This window comes from Balearica regulorum, chromosome Z, assembly GCF_011004875.1.
Source record: "Balearica regulorum gibbericeps isolate bBalReg1 chromosome Z, bBalReg1.pri, whole genome shotgun sequence".
NCBI lineage: Eukaryota > Metazoa > Chordata > Aves > Gruiformes > Gruidae > Balearica > Balearica regulorum.
This window is the reverse complement of record NC_046220.1, coordinates 35,184,570-35,211,347: the sequence shown is the minus strand read 5'-3', so window position 1 is coordinate 35,211,347 and position 26,778 is coordinate 35,184,570. Positions and strand designations below refer to the sequence as shown.

At 37.6% G+C, this 26,778-nt stretch overlaps 1 protein-coding gene across 7 annotated transcripts in view; it reads right to left on the bottom strand.

The window, feature by feature from the left end:
• The window catches only part of PCGF3 (polycomb group ring finger 3), a 66,010-nt gene that overhangs the window by 24,968 nt on the left and 14,264 nt on the right, over positions 1-26,778 (bottom strand). Inside the window, exons 2-5 of one of the 7 annotated variants that reach the window (XM_075739890.1) lie at positions 8,180-8,222; positions 6,338-6,379; positions 2,964-3,018; positions 1,042-1,159 (exon numbers count right to left, since the gene is read on the bottom strand). In XM_075739890.1, coding sequence (XP_075596005.1) covers positions 1,042-1,150 — 109 coding nt within the window. In that variant the 5' untranslated portion in view covers positions 1,151-1,159; positions 2,964-3,018; positions 6,338-6,379; positions 8,180-8,222. Of the gene's footprint in view, positions 1-1,041; positions 1,175-2,963; positions 3,019-6,337; positions 6,380-6,726; positions 7,043-8,179; positions 8,223-26,778 lie in introns of those variants that run through there. The other 6 variants (XM_075739891.1, XM_075739889.1, XM_075739892.1 and 3 more) reach the window with 6 other exon arrangements.

Sequence of the window (26,778 nt, the reverse complement as noted above, 5' to 3'; positions counted from 1 at the left end):
GAAGTTTGAAGTTGCATGAGAAACACTATTTGATAGATTAATACAGGTGCATATAAACAAATCATATTCTAAGCTCTGATCAGGTAAAACTAAACAAATGGAAGCTCCTGGGTGGCAAGGATGTGTTGGTAAATGGTAGAGATTCTGAAGACAGCTAGAAAAAAATACTTTCGGTAAAACCCTGTAATGTAAGGTATAAAGGCATCAATGTGGCTACTACAGAGGATTTTTAATGTCACTACAGCAGGCCTTCTGGACTGAAGGTTAATTCCTCAGCTGATACCTACCTTGGCAAAGGAAACTGAGATCAGAGCAGACTGAAGACAAAGAAAGGTTTTGGACTTGCCACTTTGGACTATAAGGGTGCTTCTCTGAAGGAATCTTGCTGGATCTTTAGCTGGAACTGTGCTAATATGCAAGGATTCCATCAGAATATTGCAAACCCTAGCACTCCCACATTCCTTGATGTCAACCACAAGGATGCTGGGATGGACTTACACCTTCAATTTTCTTGAAGTCTAAGGCTTTGCAAGATACTAAGGCATACTTCATCAATGTGAAACCAGAAATTCACGAACATAACAAACAACTACCTCATCACAATATTTTGGAACAAAAGCTTATTTCTAGGGTACAATAAAATACATTTATTCTTTAGCAATAAACTATGGCTGCTTTCTGCAGAGGAACAGGAGAGCAAGAGACATTTGGAAGGCTCCAGGTGGAGAACATATGCTATGTCAACTGTCACAGAAGAGAGAACTAGGCATTCTACATTCTTTTAGCAGGAAGACCGACTGCATTCTTGAATAATTGTATATGGTTTCAAGTTTGTGCAGTACACCTTTAATGTTCTCTTCATTTGCTTTGTTGAAAAAGCAAATCATCTGTTAAAAAAAGCATTGTCTAGTGAAGCACGCGTTACTTTGGCTGACGCACGCTGATTTTTTTAATTTCAACTAAAAAGCATTAAAACATGTTGCACATCAAGTTAAAAAAAAACAAAAACAATTTCTTTAACTTAATTATACTTCTACTTACAAGTATGTAAGCATTCTGTTACAGTAGTAGCATCAATCAGGTATCCATTGCACAGACGACAGGTTATATGGGCATTAATGTCCCAAAGCTTAATCTTTCTTGTTAGCATCTTTGGTGTCTGCAGAAAAGACATATCATAAAGTAACAAAGCTGTAGTGATCAGGTAAAAGTCATTTGGGAATAAATGACTAACTCGAATTAACCCTAAAGATATGTTTATACAACTTTAGGCTCTCATGTACTGTATATGCGCATGCACGCACACACACACACACAACGATAGCACTAACTTTTAAAGGACTTCACAGCACTGAAACAATATAAAACCCACACTATTTTGCAAGTCAAAATTTAAATAGCATAGAAAACAGTCTTTCTAGCATGCTATTAAGTTCCTTTACCAATCAAGAGCCTTGGATTTAAGATGAAACTCTACTATTCTACTGATCTAAGTCACCACATTCAGTCTAGTAACAGGGAAAAAGTCACAAAAATTTGGAGAGAAAATCCTCAAAGCAATTTGAGAATTTAAAGCATTTTGAGAATTGAAAAGTCAAAATAACTTGGTCTGATTTGGCATAATAGGTTTAACCATACTTAAGTGTTTGCCTTGTGTCAGTATGGTTAAAGCATAATTTTGAAGCCGTGTTTCAATAATGGAGATGAAAAGTAAACCTTCTGAAATCTCATTTTATTTAAACTCAAGTTAATTAAAGAACACATCACAAACCAAAATAGTCTCATTAGCACACCTGCAGTTTGTTGTACTAAGAAACATGAACTAGAAAGTTTTTCTCTCTTCAGAGCAAGGGATGGCATAACCACCATTAAAAGGAAAAAAAATCAGAAATTAAAAATTTAACACTTCATTTAACTTTTTTTGCAGCAACCCCAATTGCTTGTAGAGGAAACATAAAGCCCATGCCTTAACAAACAAACTGTTGCCTTTTAAATATAGCTATATTTTATTTTTCAAAATATATTGAAAAGAAAATTGTGCTGTTACTGTAATTAGACAGCATTAGAGTTAATTAACAGAGTAGGCTAAACTGCCTTAAAACTATTTGGTTTCTGCACTGCAAGAGTCACTGAATTACACTGTTTTCCATTAAAGTGACTTCACTGTCCCTAGCTCACAAATACTGGTTTTCACCTAGCTTAGTTTAGAATGCATTTCAGAATTTGAATGGTGACACATGTTCCCCAAATTTCACATAGAAATATTGTAACAAGGTTGTCTGATCTTTAATTTAATTTGTCATATTCTTTTTCTAGTTTTAATGAAGTAGTACTAAGCAAAAAGAACTATAAAAAGGCAAACTTTCACACTTATCTAAATTATACAATCACTGAAAAAGTATTTTATACTCCATTATAACCTATGGAAAAGCACATCCAACGTCTATCCATTAAAATCTGCATTGTCCTATACAAAAATTACTAGCAAGCCTTCCAGCTTTCAAGGCTAAGAAGTAAATGACACAAAAATCAAACTTATTTTTATGGCATTTGAGATTTCTTAATTAAACTAGTGACCAGCCATTACATAAGAATTAAAGTGCAACTGGTTTTGCGGTACACTAGATAGGTCAGAACCTATGCGAGGAAATCGAATTACTCTTCTAAATTATATTTTATAGATTTATTTCTAACCAACTGAAAACCAGCCACATATTAAGCTCTTGGAATTTAGTGCATGAGGTCTGCAGTTAAAGAAGCTACTGCATGAAGTATGTACATTTCCATGGCACAGGAGAAGACCTATTCAATATCACTGTTTAAGACAACTTCAGGAGATGGCTTAAAACCATCAGTTAAAGAAAAGTCAGCACATTGGAAAATTTAATTCATGACAGGCGAAAGAGAAATTAAGCTACAAGGACACTTAAAAAGGTAATATCAATACAACTCTAGTTACTTGCCTAGGCAGGAATTCAGATAAAAGTGTTCAGGATCACCACAGACTGAATCCAAGCACTAATGAGGCAGAAGAGCCAAAGATATTATGGTGAAAACTGAAGCAAAGATATTATTTATTTTCTAGAAAAAGCATGACAATTTTTTCCCACTACAGTAGAGACAAGCACTGCCACTAGGAAAAAACCTGCAACAAAAAAACCCAGTTCAGATAGGGTATAGTGTTATGAGAACAATGAATGAACCATACAATGAAGAAGGTGAAAATACTACAAAACAGTAATAAACGCCTTTGTGCCAGAAAAAGAGGATAGCAAAGATAATACGCACTTCACTGACTGAATGGGAAAAAAAAAATCATACACTTTTTGGCCAGGGAAAAATGCATGTCTTCTAGAAAATCCAGAGCAGGCCTGTCAAATCAACCCTATAAAAATTGTATACATCTTTCAAGAATAACATAAACCTCCTCTCATCAAACATTTAAAGAACAGAAACTGGGAACTACTGGAAGAAGCAGCAGAATTGGAACAGTTTTTTCTAGGGCATTAGACACTTCAGTTTCAAAACGTACAGTAGGAGATGTCTCCAGAAGGCCTGGCCCACACTGCCATCTTGCAGCTTCTAAAACAAGAGAATGATGTCTTCTCTGCATATGCAGAGGCTCAGACACAGTAGCTTCAACACAGTTTGAATTTCCAATAAGCAATGCAACTGCTAAGGTCTGTAAGCAAGCTGTCAGTGTCAGACTCCACTTTAGCCTGCATATTGTGCAATTGAGACCTATGTCCTCTAGTCTCAGGAAAAACAAGAAAATTGGAATGCCTCTTTTATTTTTCAAAACAGTTAACCTGTAACAATAGGAGACCTTATTAAAAAGAGGAAGGGGGGGGGGGGGAGGCCAGACCAGTTCACATCTATTTAGAAAGGGAGGAGCTAGCAACAAAATGGTGTAATTACCAAGATGTCAGTTCAGTTAGACAACATATTTAAAGACTCAGACTTTGAAGACAACTTGAATTGCTTCCCAGAGGGAAAGATGGGAAAAAAATAGCAAAACTACTTACATATATAAAGAAGAAATAGGACTAAGATTACAGCCTCATATATGAAATTAATTAATAACAGCAACAAATTAAAAATGTAAAGTAATTCCACATTCACCACCTGTCTGTTCTGTATCACTTCAGAGGAAAGTAAATAACATAATTGCTAATTTCACCATCAACTACTTTTTTATCATTATTAATGTATTTGAAGGATACAGAGTCATATTACACAATATGAAGCTAAGCTACTGTTCACAATACTTAGAAAGAAACTCTCGATGCAGGTAGATGGCTAATATAGGATGTCTTCCATGTCCCTATCTGGAATGTGTTAAGAACTATCAACTCAGAAGTCTGTTTGAACAACATATCTGCTCTTGGGAAGGAGTCCCAACATTCCCAAGTTCCTACAGCCTACTGTGAAACAAAAGTTAAAAGTCACTTTCATCATATAAGACAGTCAAGTTCTTATCACCCCACCAAAAACCCACACCAAACATAGATTTCAAGTAACCATATATACAGTGAAGTACACTGCTGTAGGGAAAAAATGTGGATTAGATCCGAAGACTGGAAGCGAACAGAAGGTACAAAAAAGTTCCAATACATTAATGCTGACAAGCATATCATAAATAAATCCCTAAGCCCTACTTCTATGTCATCTTAACTCCACCTTAATTATTGATGACTACCCGTTATTTCAACAAGTACAGTGATGAAGTAAAAATCAATTTGTTGAAAAATTAAGATTTTAAATTAATCAGCTTGTAAATTTCAGTTGAAATATTATTTATGGAAATATTTATTCATATATTTATTGATAATATTGAATTACCATCAACCAAGCAACTGAAAAACTAGTTAATTTTTTTTAACTGCTGGGCTCCCAAAAAAAGCAAGATGACATCACATCTATCTTGAGAAAATCTCAGTATCCATCAGAAGACTCAGCATTTGCTTTTGCTCTTGAGGTAGCACTCTCAAAGAGCTACTTTTATTATACTGACATGTAGTAACATAAAGAAAGGAGGAAAAGCATGTTTACCAGCTGCTGGATTTCTCTGAACAATTCTGAATGAAGTGACCTGCTTCTGCTTAGAGTACTGACACTTTCTGCGCATACAATTATTACATGTTAGTAATCTCACACAAACTGGAACAGCAAGACTGCGCAATGTTTAAAACATGAAGTTTGACTAAGAAACACCAAGATTAGCCAGCTTGCTTTAACCAAATTTATGCAAATGTAGGTTTCCTTTTAATACCTTCCCTTTGTAAAAGGGAATGAGATTTGTCCAAATCTGAACTCCAGGTGGTATCTTCCAGAAATCTCATCTTCCCATCTCCCGAACAGTGATATGTTGAAAAGAAAGCTAAAAGGGAATTCAGAAACTTCCAAAACAAGTAATCTAACCTTAAAAATAAAAACAACAAAGGTCCAAAACCATCTCTGAATACACATTCCCAAGTGAGTTTGCATCTTAAGACCATGGAAATGTTCAGACAACTGGATAAAACATTGAGCACCCTAGCTGACCTCATAGCTTACCCTGCTTTGAGCAGTTGGATTACATCATCTCCTGATGTCTTTTCCGTAATTATCCTATGATTCTATGAACTTACTACACTATTACACTACTTTCACCTACCCATGTAAGCTGAATTTCTTACTGTTTTGACTGCTCTCAAGCTGCTAATTGAGTACTTCAAGTAACTGTTATCTGGTTATAATCACATAGACATCAAGTCAATGAAGTTAGCATGAGTTCAGCATCTAAAATTGATTGCTTTAAAAAGAAAATTGGCAGAATCAGGTTGAAGCTACAGTCACACACACCAGCTTGAAGTAATAATAGGTGGGGACAATAAGTTTACCTATCCAAAGTACCACTTAGGCTGATGCTTTCTTGCATAACATCTTAAAAATCAAAACAAAACAAAACCGTACCTCCAAATTGAGACTTCTTTGTTACAGAGACTTTATAAACTCACTACACTGTGCAGGAGTTAGTACGAAAAAGCAAACCTCTTGAATAGTCTCAGTTTATTGTAATTTGCCTTATTTTGTAATGTGACCAGTCACTGCATAGAAGATGCAAGCTCAAGAGCTTCTGAATCTTTCACAGGATTGCAGCTAAGTTCAGAAGCAGAAGTCTCAAAGAAAGTTATCATCCTATACAGAAGCAGACAACTTCAGTGGACAGACCAGGATCTGAACATTTACAACGTATTTTCCAAACCTAACAGCCCCTTTTTCACAGTTGAACACTGCAAACCTGAGGCTCCCGTCAAACCTCTATGGCAGTTAGCAGACAATGGAAGTTCCATACCTTAATTTAGTCTTTAGAAAGCCAAACCCAAGCAAGGCAAATCTGTAGGATACAGAGGTTCATTAGTTCTTCAACACAGTTACCTGCCTAAACAGTAACATACTATAGCAAGTAATCTCAAAGAAACTGTAAGAACTGCATATAACATTCTGAGCCTCTCAATCCACTGAACAGTGACATTTGATTTAAAAAAAAAAAAGTTTCTCACTCTTTACCTAGCCAACATGCGAACACTAGAACCAAAGCATGATTCTTCTCCCTCAAAACTATGTGGGTGGAATAGGAAGAAGTTACTCAAACTCCTCAGTTCTATAATCACAAAACAATTCTCAACTACAGATGCTTCTTTTCGGGGGGGGGGCAACAAAACACACCAACCTTAGCCTCACCTGTTTGTACAGGAAATGTAAAATGTAGAAAAATTGCCCCCCCCCCCCCAGGTTACATAGATTCACAGGATAATGTAGATTGGAAGTAACCTCCAAACTGCTCTAATCCAACCTTGCACTCAAAGTAGACTCACTTAAATTGAGTTGCTGTGGGCCTATTCCTGCTGCATTCAGAAAACCTTCAAGAACGGACATTCCACAGCCTCTCTAGGCAACTTGTTCCAGGGTCTTACCACCCTCACTGGAAAAAAGTGCTCCTACTGTCTCATAGGAATGTCCTTTGTTGCAACTTGTGTGCAATGCCTCTCATCCTACAAGTGTGCAACAGCTCCATCTTCTTGATTTCTGTCCACAGGTGTATTGAAAGCAGTAATTATATATTCCCTTATTCTTAGTATCTTTTTCTTTAGAACCTTTGTAAACACAGCACAAAATCCAGCAACACCAGAATCTCAGTCAATAGCGAAGACCCACATTTAACCCAAGTTGTTAGTACTTTGGGAATTATTTTTGACTCAGAACAAAACAAACCAGCATTGTACTGCTTTAGAGAAATAGGAAACCTTCTAAAGTTTCAGAGACCTGAATCACACTTAAAAAAGAATTAAGAGGTCCTGTTCAAAAAAAAAAAAAAAAAAAAAAAAAAAATAAAACAAGAGCCCTGAAAATACTGGGTTAGGCAATCATTCCCTTAGAAAGACAAACAAAGCCTGCTTTCCTAAAATTTGCCACTTATGAATCCTGAAATGGATAAGAGACATAATAAAAGAGCTACCCAATTCAATTTCAAAGAGATTGCTTTCCTAACAGCTGTAAAGCAACAAATTATTCATAAACAACATACCAACAACAGAGAGAGAAGAGAGAGTTTCCTTAAGTGCTGGAACATGAAACCCCAAACACATACACAAAAAGTTCCAAACTTTTAACTAATATGCAAATATGAATATACACAAAGATTAGTATTTCTTCATCATTATTTTGTGTCACACTGTTGGCATAGTGTCAGCCTGTCACTGTCTGGTAAGTCTTACACCAGGAGGAAGTGAGTGAAGAGAATTACAAAGACATCTGGACTATAATCCCAATTAAAAAGCAAGCAAGCAAACAAAACCATACACACAGAGTCAGGAGAGGTTGGAGGGCATATGCACGTCAGATAGCCAACTGGTTTTGTTCATGCTATACTTCATCCACTAAGGCAGTGCTCTATTAAGATGATCAAGCAAAAAGGTAAGCAGTGTATTACAGATCTCTCTACTAAAATGGTGTTGCTAATAAGACAACCCTGAATGTCTCTGTACAATCTTTCACCTTTCAGAGATATTTCAGCACTAAAAACTATTATTCATGCAAGCTTACAGAGAGGATCAGCAGAGGGACTCCTGAGAAGTATGGTCTTATCATTTATACAAACACTAGTCAGGAATATTTTGGCCTACATGAGGCATACCTCTTAAAACAGCATTTCTTTTCAGAGTCTGCCATCCAGAGACCTGAAAAGACAGAAAAATAGTCTGAAAGTTAACATCCAAAATTCCTCACAACCCAGCTGCCACAAAGAAAGACTTAGCTCACTAAATTAATCTAAAATTATCTAAGTATCTAGATTAAGATAACAGCAGGGTGGGGGGAAGTTCTGAGTAAGAAAAAGAAAGGGAGATTAGACTGTCAGATCCTCAAAAAAAGATATGTAATATAGTCTCCTATGAAAGGACACACACAGGCAATGAAAATTTCTCAAAAATCCAAGTAGTCCTGTCACTATGTGATGGTGAAATGAAATTATCTTTACAATTATTGGTAAAATAACCAAATAAATAAGCAGAAACTTTGAACCACAACTTGTAGACTAAAATAGTGATCAGTCTTTAAGAAAAGAAAGGATTTTAGATTAAAGATCCATAGTCAGATAAGCATTATTCTCAGTTTTCAAGCTGTATTTGCAAGTAATCCGCTCTTTTTATCTTAAGTTTCCAAAAATACTTTCAAGAAAATAATTCGTACTTCCAGAATCTCCAGTTATTTTCCAAAATAAAATTATATTTAAAAAAATAATAATAAAAAAACCCTTTGCATCACCAGAGGATAATCTCATATGAATAGATTAGCTTGATAGAAGGAGACAATTTTTCTTATTAAGTTAATTCACACAGGAAATACTGAGATGTTACGGAGACAGGTAAAGAGTACTACTATTTCCATCTTCCTGCTCCAAAAAATCAAAGGCATAGCCTGTAGTTACTGCTAAGGGAATTATAAATACAATGATCCAACAAGGTATTAATGATAGCACTAAGTAAGAACTTCAGTACAATGCAAATAAAAATCTCTTAGCAATTCCGTTGTGAACTTTTTTGACTGCATTCAGAGAAAAAGTTACTATTAACCAAAAGCAATGCAGAGTTGGACCCTACAAAAAAAGGTCCTCACCAAGGATGGAAAGCCCTTCACATAGACAGAAGAAACTCCAGAAGGCATTTGCCACAAAAGAGATCTATTTCTTCAGCAAAATGTGGAGAACAGAGCAGTCAATGACACTACTGCCTGAAGAAACCGAGTCATAGACTTATCACCATTCCAAGAGCACATCACAACATAAACTTCCAAGTAATGGTCTTTCAAAAGGAATTGTCATGCATCTTCCCTCACTGCTACTGGGAGAGGACAAGGTAACACTTTGATTCAGCTAGAAGAAGAAAGTGGCACTCAACTTGGGAGGAAAAAGCCCACAAGCAAGTCAGTCTTAAATCACCTCCATATTCTTCACGTTCTGGTTACAGGAAGATAGTGATGCACTATCAAAGCTAAAGACAGGGTATATCTAGACGGCTGTTGGAGACCGGGCAAGTGGATTGCTCCGCTGATCCTGCACACTAACAACTGTGCACACTAATATTCCAAAATGTTTTTTCTTTAAAGGACTGTTCGACTGCTATGGCTGCTCTTGATAACTTGGCAGATTATCAAACTGTGATTCTCAATTTGTACCACCAATCTTTGTAGAGCAAAACAAGAGGTTACTCTTACAGGTACAAATCCAGAACTGAAGTGAATGTCTGAAGGACTTATAAATTATTACAACCTTGCTCTATTTTAAAGGGATAAGCATGCATTTTTCTTTTGCTGAAATATAGTGTAATAATGTTACTTCATTAATAAGCAGAAGTATAGTGCTCACAGTGGAGAGAGCCTGACACAAAAAGCTATATGTGGTAGATGCTAGTAATTTTGCTGGATAATTACTGAAAGGCACTAAGGTCATAAGCACTGAAAGCTGAATGACAATAGAAATGGAAGCAGCAGGTATACCTCAATTCCTAAGGCTGGTGTCATTAAAGTGAAAGTCACGGCTCTAAGAACAAAACATTACAACAATGGAACTTTACTCAGACCCAAAACTTAGTGTGGGAAAGAAAATTTTCAAATCTTATGTAATCAATCTCAATAGAAAGATGTATGTTGTTAATGACTGAACAGACAGACCTCTGTTCCATAAGGAAATTTACTTAGCAGTAACTTATTAAAATAATATCATGCTGACCTGGAACAGATCAAAAGAATTCTGGCTAAGTGAAACAAATTTAAAAACCCCACCAGTTTTATATAAAGTACCTTGCACTTCTGCAAATCTTTCCATCACAGGGCAAGATAATTATGAGTCATAAATTTATTTCAAGAGAACTGGAGAGGTCATCCCAGTCCTACTTTCATTGCTAACAAGGTCAATACAGCCCATACAGTACTCTAAAGAATGATGAGGATATTACCTCAGGTAAACAACTTAAAATGCAGGACACCTTTAAGAGATGGAAGGATAAAGAAAACAGAGTATTTGTGGTTACTTTGGCTTCAGATATCAAAGTGGTGTGTTTCAACTTTTGTCAGTTTATGTTGTTGAATTTTTACTTTCAAACTTAATGTTATCAGCCACTTAAAAAAAAAAAAAAAAAAAAAGAGAACCGTAACTTCAAACATACTAGCAGTTGGAAGGTTGTGCTGGGTTTAGCAAATGCTGTAACAGATGAAGATTTTTCATCCAAATTGATTTTTAAAATATTGTAAACATCAACAATATTCTTTATGTTGTGTTTGCAAAGCACTGTTTTTTAAAAGGAAGAAAGTACCAGAAACAAACCTTTTTTGTTGAGTAGAAAGAAATATGGTTAAAGATTTAAATTTGCTTTTGCAAGCCAAGCTATGATTAACAGCCCATGTGCAGCCTTTATGACTTACTTTATCTGCATAATTGTATGTTAAGGTAACAAATGTATCTGTGTACTCTTTCAGTGTCATGCCAGCAATTTCTCACATCTCAGATGAATCCCTGTAAGTCGTTTTTCCCATTTCTGGGAATGTACTATCACCACCAGATGGCACCGGTGCCCTAACTGCAATAAAGCAGGTATACATCTTAATAACCCAACACAGAACAAGGAGGACTCCCCCACAACGGGGGGGGGGGGATCTCTTTACACATTTGTTGTCTCTGTCTTCATAAAACAATGGTCTACTGAGCACAAACACAGGATGCAGTTAATTTTAATCAGGACATAGTATTTTAACATTATTGTGATACTAGCACTATCCCCCAGAGTACAGAGAGCAGCATGCTCCTTGGTGCATTTGTTCAGAGGGTTTTGTGGTTATTTTAGGTTTACCTTCTGTTGAGTGGAATACTGTATTTCAGTTCTGTGCCCACTTCATGGGTGTGCTGAGCAATTTGCAGAGATCACATCACATATGAACTGACAGGTCAAGTTTCTCCAGTTCCAGTGGAAATTAAGGTACAAATTTTTCATTATCTCAGGAAAAAATAGAGATGACCTACAAGAATAGTATGCTACTTTTCTCACATTTCTGAGTATTTCCTTCACTGTTACATTGCTAAAACACTACTAAAACCTGATATGCAATTGGTCCCAAAGAAGGATTTTAAATCATCTGATACTACAGAAATGAATGCCATACTCTATTATAATACTCTTGCAAGGAAAGCCACTTGTGTTCCAGCTTACTTACAGTAACTGTTATTTTCCTCTGAAAAGATTCAAGAGTGATGATCAATTTCTCCACTGGTGAACACTGTGGAGGTGAAAGGCTGAGTGCCAAAAGAGACTTAAAGGAAAATCAGGCTGCACCTCACAGCCCAAAAGAGGCGATGCTGCAACAGCTCCAAATCCCCAGATACAACTTGCAGTACGCACAGAGCAGACATATACAACACATAAACACCACAGCCAGTGACAACAGATCAATTAAGATAAACACACACAGCACGCACATGAACACAAACACAAACAGCATGAACAGCCTCACCCTGCTTCCCTCTCTGGCTGAGCAGAATGAAGGTCCACTAGTGAGAATATATACACATACGTGCAACATGGATCCCCTCAGCAGCTGGACTCAGACCCCCAATCTGCCCAGTAGCTATCTCCTGGATCCCAGTCTCCACAATTGCTCTCACCTGGACATACATGCCTTTGAGGCCATTGCCCCACTCCAGTTGCTGAACAGACTGTCTGGGGTGTGGTTGCTGCTACACGTGCATACACACATGCATGCACACAGAGCTTACTGGGACTCTCCTGCTCCCCCAATAGTTGCCCCCTTCACCCCTCACCATGGTCTCAAACCCTCAGAGACACAGAGGCACACATACTCCAATGGTGTCCCAGTAGCCAGTGCCTTGTGGTCTTGCTCTTAGAGCAACACGTTCACCAGCAGTCTCACCCTTAGAGATGTCCAGATCCTACAGTGTCCCTGGCAGCCAGCAAGCCTCACTTTGTCAACCCAACATCCAGCTCCTCCTCCGGTCTCCCCCTTAGAGGGGCACACGCGCCTTGCCACTTCACCTACACGTAGGCTAGCCTGGCTTGCTCTTCACTAACGCTCACTCACTCACTGTAATCTCTGGCACTACGGACACAAGGGCTTCTGACCCCTGGTCCCACCCGTGTCTGGCACTTGGTTTCGCTCACTCTGGTCTCTCCTTACTGGCACTTATGCACATGGTCCCCCTGGCCTGCAGTCCCACTGCAGCTGCAGTGCCCAGATCCTCACTTCCTCCAGTTCCTGGCACCATGGACGAACAGGCACCAGTGACCTGAGGTCCCACTCCTGTTGCTGACAGTTAAGTCCACTTATACCAGTCTCGCCAGTTGCTGGTGCCCTGGGGCCTCCAACCTGTGGTCTGACTGCAGTCACTGGCACTCCAGCCCCCACAGACACACCTGCACACAGAACTGAGCGCCCCTCACCCAGGAAGAAATTAGAAAGGACTTTAAGAAGGCGGCAAGACATACTGCACTGATCAGACTCAGGGCACGGCCAGACACATGTACTGACCAGCCAACTATTTACACATGCCAGGCCTTCTAAATCATGAAACAGGTTGCCCAGAGAAGTTGTAGATGCCCCATCCCTGGAAGTGTTCAGGGTCTGGGGCTTGAAGCAATCAAATCTGGTGAAAGATGTCCCTGTCCATGGGAGGGGAGTTGGACTAGCTGATCTTTGAAGGTCCCTTCCAAACCAAACCATTCTATGATTCTATGATTCTAAACAAAGTAAATGTAAGCTGTTCTTCAGCCCTGCAAAAGGAAATACTTGAACAGAGGGTACAGAACACAGGATAGATTCTCACCAAGAACAGTTCTTCTTCCAATAAGTTATTTCTCAGCTGGCCAACAAGCAAGTATTATTTTCTCTCTACCAGACCTATCAAAGCAGGGCATTCCACTGCATGCTTAGAAAGTTACCCCTCTTTAGTCTCTCACAGCAATGTTTGTGGAGCATATGAATGCCAAACCAAAGTAAACTGCTGACAATTAGCTACATACTTCAGCTGCCATTCAGAAAAGAGGAGAAACACATATGCATGACCAAGTAGTGTAACTTTACTTTCATGTACTCAAGTCTAAGATAGCGCTGATGATTCCTTAAGGAAATCCACTGGAAAATATCCTTAATAAACATTTTGTGAAATCCTCTTAATAACAGTTTATCCCAATTAAAAAATACAGCAGTCATCAAACCTGGAATTCATCATATGTATTTTTTAAATCCAGCTAATGCTAGACCAAAGACTATTTCCCTCCTTTTCCAAATCCAGAATAGTCTACTAAATCTACTTAAGCATAGGGTGAACCTCCAAAGACTTTAACTCAGCTATGATATCTTTTACTCTGTGTATTGGAAACTGGAAACATGTAGGAAGAATATAGCCTCTCAAAGTTCGTGTTATCTTAAAATATGACATTTAGAATAAAGAGCCTTAATTTACTATAACATCTAAAATACTAGCTGCCTCTACCACTAGAAAAATGGATTTAACCACCTAACCATTCCAATTACATAGCACAGAGTGCACATAATTATTCAGATAAGCCACTACCCCAATGTTTCTTTTAGGGACTTGCCGGCCTCCCACAACTAAGTGTAGGTCAACAGCCTGACTCTTAAAACAAACATAACATTCTCCACTATTTCAGTTTCTAGCCATTTACAACCCAATCTCAGTTCCTTCATAATTGCTATTTCAAAATACAGGTTTAAGTTAACTTCACTAAAGAAGTTAACTTAAGCTAGGATATTACAAGGCCTATTTAAAAGTTTTATTATTAGAATGTACTTACCTTTCATGATGGGATTAGAAAGTCACCATGCCTTCCTAGAGCAAGCAAATGTCAACACCTATTTCATTTTTACATATTCCAATACTTTGGGGTTTTGGGGAGAAGGAGGGAGGGGGAGTGCTGAGAAATTTCACTGTTCCCTAATGAATCAGGAGCTTTCTTTAGAAGGCATAACTTTATGAGCTGCAGGGAAGTTATTGATTTCTTCCCAATATCTTGAATTATCAGAGGTTTGTGTCTGAGGTACTGCCTCCTGGCATCAAGAACACTTTGCCTACAAAAGACATTCACAAAGCCAGAGTCACACAGCTAAGCTAAAGGGAAGGTGAAAAAGGACAACTGCAACAGTACCTAAAGCTCTAGACTGCTATAACATTTTTCTCTCTCCAAAATACTACCCGAGTCTAAGTCTATTTAGTTTAAGCATTGTTTTGAAGAACTAGCAAAAAAGAACAACAACAAAACACCCTACCTTATTTTGTAGACAGAAAGCAAAATCCCCTTCAAGACAGACATCTAAAAATTTTTAATTACTACAAGAGTATTACTATCCCCACAAGTATACTGGAGAAAATTTTAAAGAAAACAAAGCTCATGATCCCATTTTTAAACTGACTATGTGAACTAGTAACTGAAAGGGTTGTTTTGGTTTGGGGTTTTTTTGTTTGTTTGGGTTTTTTTTTTAATTCCTAATCTCGGTTCTATAACTAGACAAACGCATGAGATGTTTTTCCCTACCTGCAACCACCTGGCAACCAAAATAAGCTCTGCCTGAATATTTGTGTAGTAAAATAGTCTGTACATAGTAAGTATAACAATCTTCAAAATTACTCCCCAAGAGACTGCTTCAGTGATAGATTTTATGCTAGTTAGATTTTTAAGTCAGAAATTCTTACTATTCACTAGTCATTGCACATTACTCTTAAGTTTTTAATAATTTATTGATGATCAAAAGTTAAAGAGTACTAGGTGACTAGGCAAGTCATGCAAAGTATGAATAATGTGATCTTTAGCCAACTTATTTGAAGAAATAAAGTCTGTCATGTTATTTTAGAGAACATAGATCATGATTAATGGTAACGTCAGCCATCAGGTAATAAAAAACAATGAAGAGACGCTTTCATGAAAACATCCTCTGAAAATGACCATGTACTACTCGTTTCTTTGATCTATTATGCTCAAGAGTACTTTGGTCTTTTTTGAGGAGACTAGACTGACAGGTTAAAGAGAAACCACTTGGGGTGTAGTCACACAATTACTAATAGTTGTACTAGGGTGGCTTAAGAAATGTCCACCACAAGTCAAAACACATTCACTTCTACACAGGTCTCATTCATTTCACTGCAAAGTAAAAGACACCAGTGTTAATAAATGAAATGTAAAAAGTGACACAAATGTATGAGATAAAGTAGAAGTAATAATCAGGACATTGTAGCATTAAATCTAACCCTTTAGTCTCTATTCACCCCACATACTTACCTTTTCTGGTACAATGAAAGACTAATCCGATACTTTCCCACAAAACACCTGTTTCTGTGTACACAAGATGAATTATGCCCTGCAGTGAGTTGTCAAAACAGCAAAGATGACTGTTCAAAATTTCTGTCTTCCATGTTATTAGTAAAAGACATAATGAGGAAAAAAAAGGACTTCAGTAAGGCAGGAGAAACAGCAATGCAGTTGAAGACAACTGAGTGACTCAAACTGGATCCTACGCCCCTACACACAGATTTCGGTAACTTCCGTCATTTCACTTTGCAGAGAGGAATGAGGAACATCAAACGCCACCTCCTCCCAGCTGTTACAGGAATTAAATTTCTTAGAAAACTCACAAAATAAGTACTCCCAAATTGTTAAATATATATTTTTTTAAAAACAACAAACCAGAGCCGTTCAGTCTTAGTTTGGCATCTAACCATAAAAAGTTCAAAGTTACTAGACATAGTTTAATATCAGGGCTGGATATTTTAAGATATTTTAATGTAAGGTTTTATTTAATTTTTTTTCTTATACATTGCATGCATTTAGAGTCTGTATTAAAACTGACTGTATTAGAGTCCTGAACAGTCAAACAACTACTACCTGCTTGCTAAATTTTGGCTAAAAACGTTCACACAACTGATTTCTCAAATTGTCTGCAGTCAGAAAGATATACCCAAATTATGGAAGTTAGTTCTTTTCTTTAACTTTTCACCTGACAACAGATGCTCATAAAGGAGCAAATTAAGGAAGACACTTTGAAAATCAAGTAAACAATTGTTATTCCTTTAATAAAATCAACTAAATACAATAAATACCAGTTTGTCAGTAAAAAGGCAAGACTAGAGAGTTGTAATATACAGTATTTTACTGTACTTTAAAAACGCATCTACACTTTTGTCTATCCATTCGCATAATAGAACACTGCAAAGAAGATGGACATCATCCCTGCATTGAAACTTATATTTCTTTTCTGGTAAGTGAAGAGCTTTATTGGATTCATAGTAGATCTGAATTCATAGACACCATGACTTATTAATATAAAATGCCTCATATACAGTGCCTTCCATCCAAACATGTGAAAGCACAAGTTTCAAACATTAGCAATAGTTTCTGCAACCTTCATCAGATATATATATTAACCCAGAATGTGTCATGGGTTAATTTCAATAGCCACAGTCCACTGTCAGTGCAATTTTGTAAGCCACTGGTGAAACATCTTCTGAAATAATGTTCAATTCTAATTTAACACATTAAGGAAAAATGTCATGGAACTGGACCAAGTACCAGGAAGGGTTATCACAATTATCACAATTACAAGAACACAGAGCGTGAATGAAAAAAATTTGTCTTTCCTGTATTCACCTATCACCTCCAGGTCTGAGAAGGCAGTATGACTGCTACTTGTAAGATAAGGAGAAAGCAGAAAGAGTTATTTAAGCTAAAAATATACGATGGAAAGAAAACACATGCATAAACTATTTAAGAGTTAAGTTTAGGAGGACTGTAGAAAAACGTTCCCAAATATCTGTCATAGTCTTACACGTCAGTTAATGTAAGTAATTGGGAACCTTGTTTACTTACCTAATGACAGTGGTAGCTGGTGGAGACATTAGCAAAGTTAACTAAATGATCCAGACAATATTTCAGGCTTTTATTGTTTCTGCAAGATGGAGCCCCTGATACAGCAGGGTCACAGCAAACTCAGGAAGATGACAATAAGTATGTGTTTTTCCCTCTCAGTATGCCAACTGCAGATCAGCAAATGCAAACTGTGTCATACCTTCAACTCTTTGATTTGCAGTGCATCCATTATTAATCTCGTCTTGTAAAGACTACCTGTAACCTCTTTAAATCTTTCTTGTAGAAGCCCACTACAGAGTTTTGTTGCAGGAGTATATGTAAGGGAAGAAAATGAAAGCATATTTAAAATGTACAAATGAGAATTCAGAAGAGCACAGAAATTAAGCACCCTGCTTCTATCAAGCCAGAGGCAGATTTTAGCATTAGATCCCTTCAGTTCTGAAGGTGAAAGTAAACACAGTGCAAAGATATGTAAGACTAAGGTTTTCCTGATTTCAAGCAATGATGACTGACAATCACCTTATATGAATACGCATAAAGCATCAATACTAAAGTGGAGCTGGCACTGTTTAGGAAGAAAAGCAGTAAGAGTAAAAAGTAAGAGAATGACAGATTTTTAAACTAAGGAAAAAGTATAGACATACTAAATGCAACCTGGCCTACTTACTTGATTGCTTCCCACCTACCATCACAACTGTCAGCCCCAGTGTGTTATACCCCATATCCTTCCTCCTCCACTCTTTCCACTGCCTCAACTCTTCATGCAGAGTCAGGCAAGGGATAAATATGTATTACATCCACCCAAGATACATTGGCAAATGCAATAATGGAAGAGATCACATTCTCATAATTCAGCAATAGGAGGCTTTTCAAGTGGCAAGTGATGGCAGACATCTCTTATCAGAAATAAAACATGATCAGGAACATAAGAGAATACATGATATGAGATTTTTTTTTTTTTTATACTTTCAGTTTTCTTTCAATCATGCTATTAACTTAAAAAGCTACCTTAAGTACAGTTAGTGATCTACCTTGAGGTTATAGATTTTAACACAGATTTCATTCTATAATGATGTGTTATCTTAAAATCAATACTGAGAAATCATTGGAACTAATCCAAAAGACTGCTGCTATGCTACAAAAGAAAAAGGGGGGAAGAGGGGTAGGTTAAAAGATAAAAATGTGAAAAAAAAAAAAAAAGCAGGTGACCATTGACAAAAGCACTCATCATGGAGAAACAAACGTTATTTACAAAAATCATGCATTCATGTAACCAGCCCAAAATGTAAAAAACACAAGATTAATCCAATTCTCAGAGTACTTTAAGAGTTACTAAAAATATTTTTTTATTCTTTTCTTGAAGTGTCTTAAGATATTAGGGGTGTTCTTTGTTTATATGGTGGTTTGTTGGGTTTTTTTCCTCAGATAATGCAGACATCTCAAAAGCAGCATACTGCAGTCAGGGTTCCTAAATTGTATTGTCTCGTGTCTTAATATCATAGAACTAGCCAGTAAACCTCAGAAAGAAAAAAAAAAAACCAAAACATCAATTAAACTTTGCTAGGTTTCTTGAATGGGCATTTATGATGGCAGTGAACATACTACCACAAAAATACGGGGACATTTAGTATTGTGAATTTCTATCACTTAAGACAATACAGAGTTAATCGACTTTTCCTGCATCGGTCACTAGGAGGTACCTAGCTAGCCAGTCAAATTTCAGAGGTAGGCCACTAGCATCAGACTCCAACTACTGGGATCAGAACTCCAAACTTTAGAACCAGTACTGAAGTTCTTCATTTTTGGAGGAAAGGTGTCTTTGGCAAAAGATCCGCAATGAGCAGCAGCGTCTCTGGAGATTTGCAGACTGAGAGTGTGTGAGGTGGTTCTACTGCAACAGCATGAAAATGTTAAAGTTTCATCGTACCTGCAGCACTAGCTGCTAAGGGAAACAGCATCCTCTCATCTCCAACCCCAGCCTTCTCAATCACTCTTTTTAACCTCTAAGGCAAGCAATGTAGTTGGCAGAGTAGGAGTCAGCAGCAAACGCAGAGCAAAGGGAAAGGGCAAGACAAAAAGATTTTGGAACCATCATAATTCTTTTAGATCTTGGTGTCTTGTACTGGTTTTGCTTGCTCTGCAGGTACCTAAAATCACTGAAATTAGAGATGCGATACTTAACTACGTCAGTTATTACAATAATATTGAGCCTATTTAGAGAAAGTTAAGATGAAATTTTAGAACTTTATGCCCTCCTTTAGAGACCCCAATAGACTGCATACCATATCAGGGGAAAAAAAAAAAAGATATTAAATAGAAAGAATCATAGGACAAGTATCTTTCATAACTTTTGCACTCATCTGTTAATAGGGACAGCAGAGTTTTAAAAACTCACTTGACTGTCATCTGCAAACCTCAACAGGTTTGTATTTAATCTCAGCCAGTACCTTACCCTCCACAGAAACCACTGTCACCCAGTTGTTTTCTCTGGTTCTGAGAGTTGCAGAAGCATGCAAATAGTGAATAATAGCAAGCATTCAATGTATCTGTCAATACTCTATGGTGATATAAGCCACTTCCGTTTTGCTCCAGTAGAGCTTAGGCAGCTTCAGCATAAGCAGAGAAGAACTTAAAATGGGAAAATGAGAAATTACTCTGTCTCAAAGCAGATGTTTCATTTAATATCAGACAACCTAAAGAAATCTTCCCATTTGTAATATAATCCCATAACACGAGGTGGTTTAAAGGTCTCAAAGCTCTAAAATAGCAACACAATTATTTCTAATTTTTATTTTGATCAATTTTTTCACCAGATGGACTTACTACTATATTTGTGGTGTTATCGTATAATACCTGTACGTGCACAAAGTTCTTTCATATAGACTAGTAAGGCATACAATTAAAATAGTTTAGTTAATGAAACTTTGGTTAGAAAAGCTTTTACTGATAGCTCAACAGGGCCAAGTGCAAGGTCCTGCACATGGGTTGGAGCAATCCCAAGCACAGCTACAGGCTGGACAGAGAATGGATTGAAAGCAGCCCTGAGGAGAAGGACTTGGAGGTGTTGATTGATGAAAAGCTCAACATGAGCCAGCAGTGTGCGCTTGCAGCCCAGAAAGCCAACCATGCCCTGGGCTGCATCAAAAGAGGTGTGACCAGCAGGTCGAGGGAGGTGATCCTGCCCCTCTACTCCACTCTCGTGAGACCCCACCTGGAGTACTGTGTCCAGCTCTGGGGGCCCCAGTACAGGAGAGACATGGAGCTGTTGGAGCGAGTCCAGAGGAGGGCCACGAAGCTGATCAGAGGGCTGGAGCACCTCTCCTATGAGGACAGGCTGAGAGAGTTGGGCTTGTTCAGCCTGGAGAAAAGGCTGCAGGGAGACCTTACAGCAGCCTTCCAGTACCTCAAGGGGCCTACAGGAAAGATGGAGAGGGACTGTTTATCAGGGAGGGTAGTGACAGGACAAGGGGTAATGAGTTTAAGCTGAAAGAGGGTCGATTTAGATTAGATGTTAGGAAGAAATTCTTTACTGTTAGAGGTGTGAGGTACTGGAACAGGTTGCCCAGAGGAGGTTGTGGATGCCCCATCCCTGGAAGTGTTTAAGACCAGGTTGGACGGGGCTTTGGGCAATGTGGTCTAGTGGAGGGTGTCCCTGCCCACAGCAGGGGGGTTGGAACTAGATGATCTTTGAGGTTCCTTCCAACCCAAACCATTCTGTGATTTTATGATTACATCATCAGTAAACTTTCTTGAGAGAAAAAAAAAAAATCTGTTGCATTTTGAAATAGAAAACATTTTTCCGTATCTGCCATGGAACTGTCTTGATTAGCAGAAATTTAGAATTTCATCACTATATTGTTCAAAGCAGCTCTTAATAGAGTCTCATTAAAACAGCTTCTTCCATACAGGCAGTGCTGTTTCAAGGCTCAGAGATGCTTTGGGAATGATTCATAAATCTGTGGATAGTCTTCTGCTGCACTGATAAATTCACTTATTCACTGGAAGGTTAAAGGAGAACTTGAGAATGCTCGAGGGAACAGGATGCACTGCACAGTGAAAACTGAACTTTGGCAACAGCAAGCCATTAGCTTGGCTCCATACCCTGTGAAACCACATCCTTCAAAATTCTTAAGTAAAGTGCATTCCATACACCTCTTCCAATTAAAACAGGTTTAGTTGTTCAGATCATGCGTTGTTCATGGTAGGTTCTTGACACAGTCCTAAGAGCAGACTAAAATACTGGGATGCAACAAAAGTTAAAATTTTCCACAAGATAGCTGGATAAAAATAACATCTGACTGTACAGATTTGATCCTACTAAACCAATTTTCCATTTCTGACAAAGAATCACCTGTTTAATTACATTCAGAGTTCTCTTTACATTCTGCTATTTCCTTTGTTTAGTGCTGAGGGTATAAGATCATTTCCAATCAATATGGATTACAACCACTGATAAACTGGGAAGAGGTCTTAAAGTGTCTTAAGTTCTTGCAGTCTTTAAAAACACTATAAAAACACAGCATTATCTCAGGAGTTAACTTCATTTCATCAATGAATACCACTACAACTTTCTCTAAATAAAATCTGGCTCATTATCAGATAACAAGATGACTGCTAGAGGCAGGAGGCTTTTGCAGAAAAGACTACTCTTAACCGACTATCCCAGACTAAGTCTTGACAAAATGTTGCAGACACATTTGTCATATACTGGAAGACCATGTACCAACATCCTCCTCGTTGAGGATTTACAGACAGAAACTACAAGCCATTAAAAAGGCACTCTGTTTCAATTCAGTACACATGGATCAGAAGATGACGAGATCTTTGACTTCCAGTAATTAAATGTCAGTTAAAACCAGACTTGAATCTCAGGAAGAACAAAGTCTTTTAAAACCAAATCTTCAGTGAGATTCTACTACCTGAACCATATCACTTTTTTGCATGTTTAATATCCATGCACTTCAAAGAAAGTAATTTAGGACTTAGCCACAGCTGAAACAGATTTTAGTCCTCATTACTATGTCCTCTGCAGAACAGATGAGCAACTCAAAATACCAAGTAACTTTTAGTTGTCATTTGAACTCATGATGTACGTTTGCACTGATTGCTCTATGACTCCATGCAAGGTAACAGGGACTTAAAAAGTTCCCTTGGAGATGCAAGAAGCCTTATGGACCCATGTCATCAACTCCTAAAAACTTTATGTTTTGGTGATCTTTCTCTTCCTCCTTCCCTTTACATATGTTTGAACTTCCATTGTTGAAAAATCCTAATCCTAGGTAAAATGAAAACATCTAGTTATATACAGTGTCCTATGTGAGTCTACAACGCCAAAACCCAACCACTTATTAAAAATACCAAGGAAAAGGTGTATCCCTTATTCAGTAATTGTATGGTAACCTGAGTACTAGGATTTGTATATTTTTTATCTGAAGCGGTTACAATAATTTTCCCATTCTCATGCAAATATTGCCCATTTTTGAAAAAGAGAGGAGAAAGAATCTTCATATAGGAACCAAAGACAATTCCTTTCGGTATTTAGCAAAAAGCCTTTAGAAATTCAGGTTTTAGTCACCTGACTCCACTTATTGGTCCAGACACAGTGGCAGCCCATAAAACAGTAGCTGTTAAAATGGAAATCTGTAGTGAGAAGCCAGAAGCTACCAGCAGGTAAGAAGTAGGAAGGTGCTACAATTCAACTGAATGTACATTTTACCAGGAGTCACTTGTCTTTTTAACTTTCCCACGTAGCTTAAACCCAAACTACAGCACTTAATGGTTAGTTAATCCAAACAAAACTTAAAGATTTGAAAGAATCTTTTTTCTCTCTCAAAACAAATACAATTGTTGAAGTGAAAACATTGAAGAATGGACACAAGAATGCAATACAAAATCAGGATCATCTGAGCTGGGACTTGCAGGTGTTAAAATAGAGCAAAAGCACCAGAGGCTTGTATGTGTTACTTCCAAAGACTGCAGAATTTCTCCTTGTTAAAAATACAGTAGCGTGCACTATTAAAAGCTTCCTTTTTCTTAACAAGGAGACATATAAGTCATTTCAATAATACATCAACCCATTAACAGTTGGAATAAAGCTACACTTGTCAATCACTGCCAGCAGGAAAAATATTCATAACCTCTGAAGTTTACTCCAATAGCTTGTAATTCTTTGTCAACATACCTGCAAAGGTGGATTCATCATTTAAAAATTTACTACTTTCATTCACTACTGTGGCATATTTTTCAAGTATCCAAGCAATCTCCTCTCATTATCTTTAAGAGCATTTCACATTGTTCAATATAAAGGAGATTGCACTGCTAGACATTCTGAACTTCTAAGAAACAGTTAGCTTTGAGAGTCTTCACTAGTATAAATCCAACTGATTTTAAAAATGAGAATTGTACAGGTTTTAAGCATTCTATCAAATTTAGATACCACTGCTAATTACAGCAGACAGTATTCTGCAAGTACTTTATGTTTAGAGGATACAAAGCACAGTGAGTATAAACAGCAGAGAACTCCAGCTTTATTATGCAAGGCATACAACAACTTTATTTTAACTAGATGTTAACACAAATGAAATTGAATCTGTTTTCACAGTGACCAGTTTCACAGTTTTGTAGAAAACACCTGTTTCAACTCCTCGTCACTGCTTTAAGACCTCAAGTACAGTAGGACAGGAGAGAGGGAGATACTCAGATCACCTGCACTGATGCCATTTATGACAAAGTCTGAGCAATACAAAATAGAACTGCAGGGCAGAACCAATTTTCTTGACAAGTCCTCATTAGTTTTTGGATTTCCAACACTGCCCAGCTCAGCATAATGTGAATAATCTGAGGATGCCAAAACACATAGTGAAGTCCAGTGTATCTGCACCTTGAGCTCCAATAGCTTAATCAAGGGCTCAGACAACAGGCTGTGCCAATCCACTTCTGGCCTGCTGTGTTTCTGTTCCACAGTTCTCACTCCACTATGCACATCTGCCCCTTGCCTTGAACAAACACACCACTGTGAACACAGACTTAGCCTATTCAAAGAGCTGACTCACTCCAAAACTAAGCTAAGATACAATCACATATTTGCCCAAATGCTCCAAAGTACAGAAAACCTCATTAGGTGATAAAAACCCACATCAGTACCCTTTTACTTCTTATTGATAAAACTGACTGTACAAGTCAAGACAACCTAATCAAATTCAATGCCATTCTACCTGCAAAAGGCTTTATTATTTTTAGTAAACAGGAACACAACAGTCATAATATTGGGACACAACACAGTAACATCTGACTTTTCTGTTATGAGGACTTGCCATTTCCTTCACTAAATACCTTGGACTGTGCCAAGTAAACTGCTAAAATATCTTAGTCATAGGCTGAACAGACTAAAGCCAAAAGTTTCAAGTTTTCAGTGAGACAAGAATTCTTACTTCCACTTCTTTGCTGAGTAGAATCTTCAGTGTAAATAAAATATTAGGAACTTAAGTATTTTTAACACAAAATTAATCTTTAGATCAGTATGCTTATGACAGTAGAGAGTAGTATCTGAAGTAGCCAATTCTTTTCAGGTACTTTTAAGGAGAATTGCACAGTATTTCATTATCAATTTTGGTTTGAATGCCTTACAAGATAAACATTGTGAAAAACTATTTTGATCACAACAGTAGCGTGGAACTTTTCAAATCCTACTGTGAAGCTCCTAGCCTGAATTACGTCACCTACCTTTAAGCCAAGCTACACTGCTGCTTGTTTGCTATCTTCCTCTCTCCCTCCCCATCCACCAGTGATAGCCATAGTAACATAGAGTTGGATTTGATGATCTTAGAGGTCTTTTCCAACCTTAAGATTCTATGATTCTGTGAAGTGCCAGGAGAAAATCATCACCTATTAGAGAGGGTACACTTGTCATAAAGCAGCATCATCTCCTATTCTAGTAGACTTTTCTTTAGTGCCAGCTCTATAGGCCTCATGCAGCATGCATATTTCTCATGGTAAGTCTTTCATTCAAGTATCATCTATTACATGTGACAAACTTCCCTTGAAAGATGGTGGACAGACAGCCACAATGCTGAAGGCCCAAAAGGCATTTCCATTGACCAGCAACAGAACAGCTGAACTGTCAAGATACTGTGAGGCCCTCTATTCCACAGCTGTGCAAAAAACCCTCAGGGACGTTTGGCCTCTGCAGAATCAAGGGCAATGAATAAGCATTTGTCAAGCCTACAAAAGCAGGGAAAAAATCAGCAACCTGGACAAAGCAAGTGTGCTCAACAGAACTCTCCTTTTCTCCTGTTGTACCCCTGTACACTGCACTCAAACAAACTGAGAAATAGGCTTCAAAATAAACAGCACTGAAAACAAAGACTGGCATTAGAGTGACAAAAGCACATATGCTTGTAGTACAAGAATTAATAGTTGAGAGGAGTTGGGAAAGAAATGGCAATGTTCAACAGGTAATAGAAAGGAAAGTGAAAAAGAGTAGTTTGAACAAAGGAGGAAGGAAAGATAAGTTATTTTCCTAGAAGAAAGAGAAAATAAACCACCAAAATGTAATCTAGTTTACTGTGTGGGTTTTTTTAATTCTTGCCCATTTATAATAAAATAGACTATAAAGACAGGGAAAAACCCTGCAGTCATGCAATAGGCACAAAAAACCCCATTCCTCCAATACAGTTCTTCTAGCTTTTTTGGCTCTTGGTTTATTTTGACATACTGACTATACCATCTTTTCATACTAAAACAGAACAAGAACACAAAGAGTGGCCCTAAAACACTGATATTCTAACCCAGCCATCTTCACAGTTTTTACTTTTACAGCTTTTCAGCAATTAAGTGCAATAACTTTATCCATTAGAAGCTACTTGAAAGTATTTTTTACCAAAACACAGAAGACATTCATAACTACATTTCATCAGCCATGTTTCTTGTAGGCTGTATGTTTGTACTGGGGATCAGTCACAATGCTGTGACAATTGTACATAAGAGGTTAAAAACACTGATGTCTGCTCATCTCTTAAGCGAACATTGTGGATGGAGATCCTCAAGGTTGGTATGAGAAGCAGCTGAAGGAGAGAATCTTACAGCAGCAAGATGGCCGTGTTGTGGCTAGAGAATGTGAAATAAACAGATAGACGTTTTCTACACAGAATGTTGAAGGCCAAGGTGCCCAGAGTGAGACCTTTTGCTTCATTATCCGTGAAATGAATATTAAAGCCCTAAATATACTAATGAGCTAAAAGAAGTACATGCTAAACATATATGACTATAGTACTTGACTCTCCACCCAAATCATGTTAAACGTCACACAAGGGAGGGGACAGCTAAGGCTGGGATATAAAGGATGTTGCGTAAG